At 35.5% G+C, this 4,484-nt stretch overlaps 1 protein-coding gene across 1 annotated transcript; it reads left to right on the top strand.

The window, feature by feature from the left end:
* Positions 1 to 369: 369 nt before the first annotated feature.
* Positions 370 to 4,378, top strand: LOC106477436 (membrane metallo-endopeptidase-like 1; the record flags this gene model as incomplete). Its single annotated transcript, XM_013938002.1, has 5 exons — positions 370 to 606; positions 835 to 1,014; positions 1,257 to 1,343; positions 3,017 to 3,141; positions 4,096 to 4,378. Coding segments are annotated over 5 exons (912 nt in total), but the record flags the coding sequence as incomplete, so codon positions are not given.
* Positions 4,379 to 4,484: the final 106 nt, after the last annotated feature.

Raw genomic sequence — 4,484 nt, 5'->3', positions numbered from 1 at the left:
GCTGTCACGTCTTAATCGGTATATTTAATGTACTAGTATCAGGCTGTCACGTCTTAATCGGTATATTTAATGTACTAGTATCAGGCTGTCACGTCTTAATCGGTATATTTAATGTCCTAGTATCAGGCTGTCACGTCTTAATCGGTATATTTAATGTACTAGTATCAAGCTGTCACGTCTTAATCGGTATATTTAATGTACTAGTATCAGGCTGTCACGTCTTAATCGGTATATTTAATGTCCTAGTATCAAATGTAATAGACGAAACTTTTGTCGTAGATAAAAGATCTTTTAATATATATGTAGGTTATACCAGCTCATATATCCAACACTACTGCTCTGCTCATACTTCAAGTTTCGTGTTTATAGCTCACAGACAATTCTTCTTCACGTATTTCAGACCACATTGATGCCATTGGAGACAGACCTCTTCGCGATGTCTTAAAGAAAATTGAAGAGTGGCCTGTGACCAACAGCAAATGGGAAGCTCCCTCGTGGCCAATTGAGGAACTACTTGGTGCCCTCCGGGGAAACTACAACCTTGGTATTGTTGTCGAACAGTGGGTTGGTCCTGACGATAAGAATTCATCAATGAACATCATACAGGTGTCTTCCTTCTGAAAATAAAAACAATTAATAATGTAAAGGACGTAACAAAATGTTGATTTAAGAAAAATTGAGCTAATTAGTTCTATTTTTTATAATATCATCATTCCGATTTTCCATTTATAATACTTTGATTTACTTTTTTCTAACTAAGATATAATTACTATATTTCAAGCTTTACTTCTATTCTTATTTTTTAAGCCTTATTCTCTTTTCCTCCTGTTGCAGCTTGATCAAATGCCATTAGGTCTCCCAAGTCGCGAATATTATCTCAAAGCCAGTAGCGAGCGAGAAAGAAAGGCTTACCATAAACTGATGGTAGAGATCGCTGTTCTACTGGGAGCTGAAAAGAAGCATGCTGAAACAGAAATGGAGGATGTTTTAAACTTCGAAATCAGACTCGCCAATGTAAATACATTAGTGGTTTCCTATGTTTTTAAGAGTTTCCACTAAAATCAAACGTTTAAAATGTGTTCAATGTCTGTGTTGTCTCTTTATTTCTTCAGTATTTAATTCATTCATTGTAGTCTAATAATTTTCAGAAATACGTTTTACGGACATTTCAATCCTCGCTCATCGATACTGTTAAAGTAAATTAAACATTTATATTAAACTAATAAAAATCTGCTTACTTCTTACCTTACTTTCAGGCTACAATACCCGAAGCAGACCGCCATGACGCTGGCGCCATCTACAACAAGTTGACAGTTCAGGAACTGAAGAATCTTGTTCCAAAAGTGAGTAACTTTTTGACAAAAAAAAATAATGAAAGCTCACCAGTATACGTTTTAATCATTTAAAAAGTAACTATTTCTTAGGCATCACAAAACTCTTAACCCTAAAAGTAGCTGTAGAAGAGATCAAACTTCCTAATGATCCCAGATTTAACGTCTCTACGGACTGAAGAAATGGAATACTTTTCGTTTTTTGCTGCTAGAGTTATCGTTAATTGTATGTATATTATGTATTTATTGGAAAGCTACTAGGACCTTCTGTTGCCGTTCCTTGCTTTGAACTACTGACCACAGAGAAAGCAGCTGGTCAGCAGCACCCTACCTCCCACCATCCACGCTAAAGAATCGACTGCCACTCTTTCTTATACCACACCCACAGGGGAATATTTTGTGGTACCTGACTCGCCAGCTCCATATCCAGAGCTTTCTGAAACACTAGTCCGTGCTCTAGCAATCTTGAAAGTCCAAGTATAGAGACTGAAATGTCCTCCACTTCTTCAGTCCAGACACATACAGGCCATAAAACCTTTAAAGTACAGTCTGAATTTTCTAAGAATTATAATTTCTAATTGTTTGAAAGATAGAAAAACATATTTATCTGTTATCAGTTTGGAAAATTTCAACAATTAACGTGAATAAAAATGTTTTCATTGGGTATATTGCCTACATTCTTGCACGTGCGCCAGGTTTGAACATTTCTGGCTTCCTCCATAATGTTTCGTTACTTTAAAAAAGTTTTAGATCTTTTCTTAGAAATACATTGAGTGCCTGATATTTGTTGTTGTTGTTGCCTCACATCAGCTACAACAAGGCACTCACTATGATATTTGTTCTTGTTATAGCTGATGTGAGGTAGTGAGTGCCTGATATTTGTTCTTGTTGTTGTTATTGTAGCTGATGTGAGGTAGTGAGTGCCTGATATTTGTTGTTGTTGTTGTTGTAGCTGATGTGAGGTAGTGAGTGCCTGATATTTGTTGTTGTTGTAGCTGATGTTAAGCAGTGAGTGCCTGATATTTGTTGTTGTAGCTGATGTGAGGTAGTGAGTGCCTGATATTTGTTCTTGTTGTAGCTGATGTGAGGTAGTGAGTGCCTGATATTTGTTCTTGTTGTTGTTATTGTAGCTGATGTGAGGTAATGAGTGCCTGATATTTGTTCTTGTTGTTGTTATTGTAGCTGATGTGAGGTAGTGAGTACCTGATATTTGTTGTTGTTGTTGTTGTTGTAGCTGATGTGAGGTAGTGAGTGCCTGATATTTGTTGTTGTTGTAGCTGATGTTAGGCAGTGAGTGCCTGATGTTGTTGTTGTAGCTGATGTTAGGTAGTGAGTGCCTGATATTTGTTGTTGTTGTTGTTGTAGCTGATGTGAGGTAGTGAGTGCCTGATATTTGTTCTTGTTATTGCTGATGTGAGGTAGTGAGTGCCTGATGTTGTTGTTGTTGTTGTTGTAGCTGATGTGATGTAGTGAGTGCCTGATATTTGTTGTTGTTGTTGTTGTAGCTGATGTGATGTAGTGAGTGCCTGATATTTGTTGTTGTTGTTGTTGTAGCTGTTGTTGTTGTTGTTGTAGCTGATGTAGTAGAGAAAGAGGTAAAATTAAGAAACTTAGATTCATGTTTGCATTAATAAAAATAGACAAATATTTTCCTCCAAATCATTCTTGTTGTTTCCTCTCGTTAGTTTTCGTGGTTGAACTACCTCAACAACGTCTTACCTCTTAAAGTTGACGAAATGGAACCAGTTGTGGTCTATGCACTTCCGTATTTCAAACAGATGGGTCAAATCCTAGCTGAAACCCCTCGAAGGTAACGTACCTAAAGAACTAACCCCGATTATAGAAAACCACAGCTTTAGTCCATACTGTTATATCGATGGAGATTTTTCAATATGGCGTCTTGATCCCCTTGTTAGATAGACATCAAACAAACACATATGACGAATATTATTTATGTATACGTGATTCTTAAGTAGAATATTTATGTTTATGGAAAGAAATGGCCTAATTATTGATATGTAATTCATTATTATGAAACTCTGGACCATAATGTATCCGTGTGAGTAATGAAAGGGCTAAATCCGGAAAGAAGACTATAACATTATACAATACAGGCCCAGGTGATTGATTATACGGATAACATCATACAATACAGGCCCAGGTGATTGATTATACGGATAACATCATACAATACAGGCCCAGGTGATTGATTATACGGATAACATTATACAATACAGGCCCAGGTGATTGATTATACGGATAACATTATACAATACAGGCCCAGGTGATTGATTATACGATAGTTTAATTTAGAAAACAGTTTTATAGTTAATGTTTTATTCTGAAACAAATAATAGTTAAATGGATGTTAACTGTCTTTCTAATATTGTCTTTAATACCAACCGTATTTTAATTATTACTCCAGCCTGAATATAAATCACGAATCTCGTTTCGAATTTAACTGTTTGAATATGAAAACTGCTACAGCGCCCTCTATCGGAATTCACTTTAATTTGTTAATTAAAAAAAAAACTTGCTGTTATTGATATGTGATAAGATTCGTTCACTGACGGATAACTACATTCTTAAGTTTGACTGTTTTTGACTTCCATATCAGATTCTTTATATATATATATATATTATAAATATATTTCTAACAACTTAGTTTAATTATTAATATCAATATCAGATTCTTCTCATTAGCATTCAAAGTGACCACTAAGTACAGATTAATGTGACGAATTTTAATTGGATATCATTTCAGAGTCGTACATAATTACGCCATATGGCGTTTGGTCAACGACATTATACCTTACCTGAACGGAGATTATGCGCTGAAGCTTTCGGAGTTTCGGAAAGTTCTGTTAGGGGTCTCTGCTAACAGAGTGAGATGGAGCCAGTGTGTGGACTTAGTAAATAAGAAGTTAGGGATGGCCGTAGGAGCGATGTTCATCCGGGATAATTTTGACCCATCTAGTAAAGAAACGGTACATACTTTTAAAAATAAAAATCAAAAGACACCGACGTTTAAAATTAAAATTAAATAAAACGCCTTTTTATTAACTTTATGGACGTTTGAAAATAATGTTAAAGAATTGGCATGAAATAATAGTAAGCTAGCTGGTCGATCTTAAAGGAACACTGTAAACATAG

This window comes from Limulus polyphemus, unplaced genomic scaffold (assembly GCF_000517525.1).
Source record: "Limulus polyphemus unplaced genomic scaffold, Limulus_polyphemus-2.1.2 Scaffold15257, whole genome shotgun sequence".
Lineage (NCBI taxonomy): Eukaryota > Metazoa > Arthropoda > Merostomata > Xiphosura > Limulidae > Limulus > Limulus polyphemus.
The sequence above is the reverse complement of the archived record's forward strand: the minus strand, read 5'-3'. Positions and strand labels throughout refer to the sequence as shown.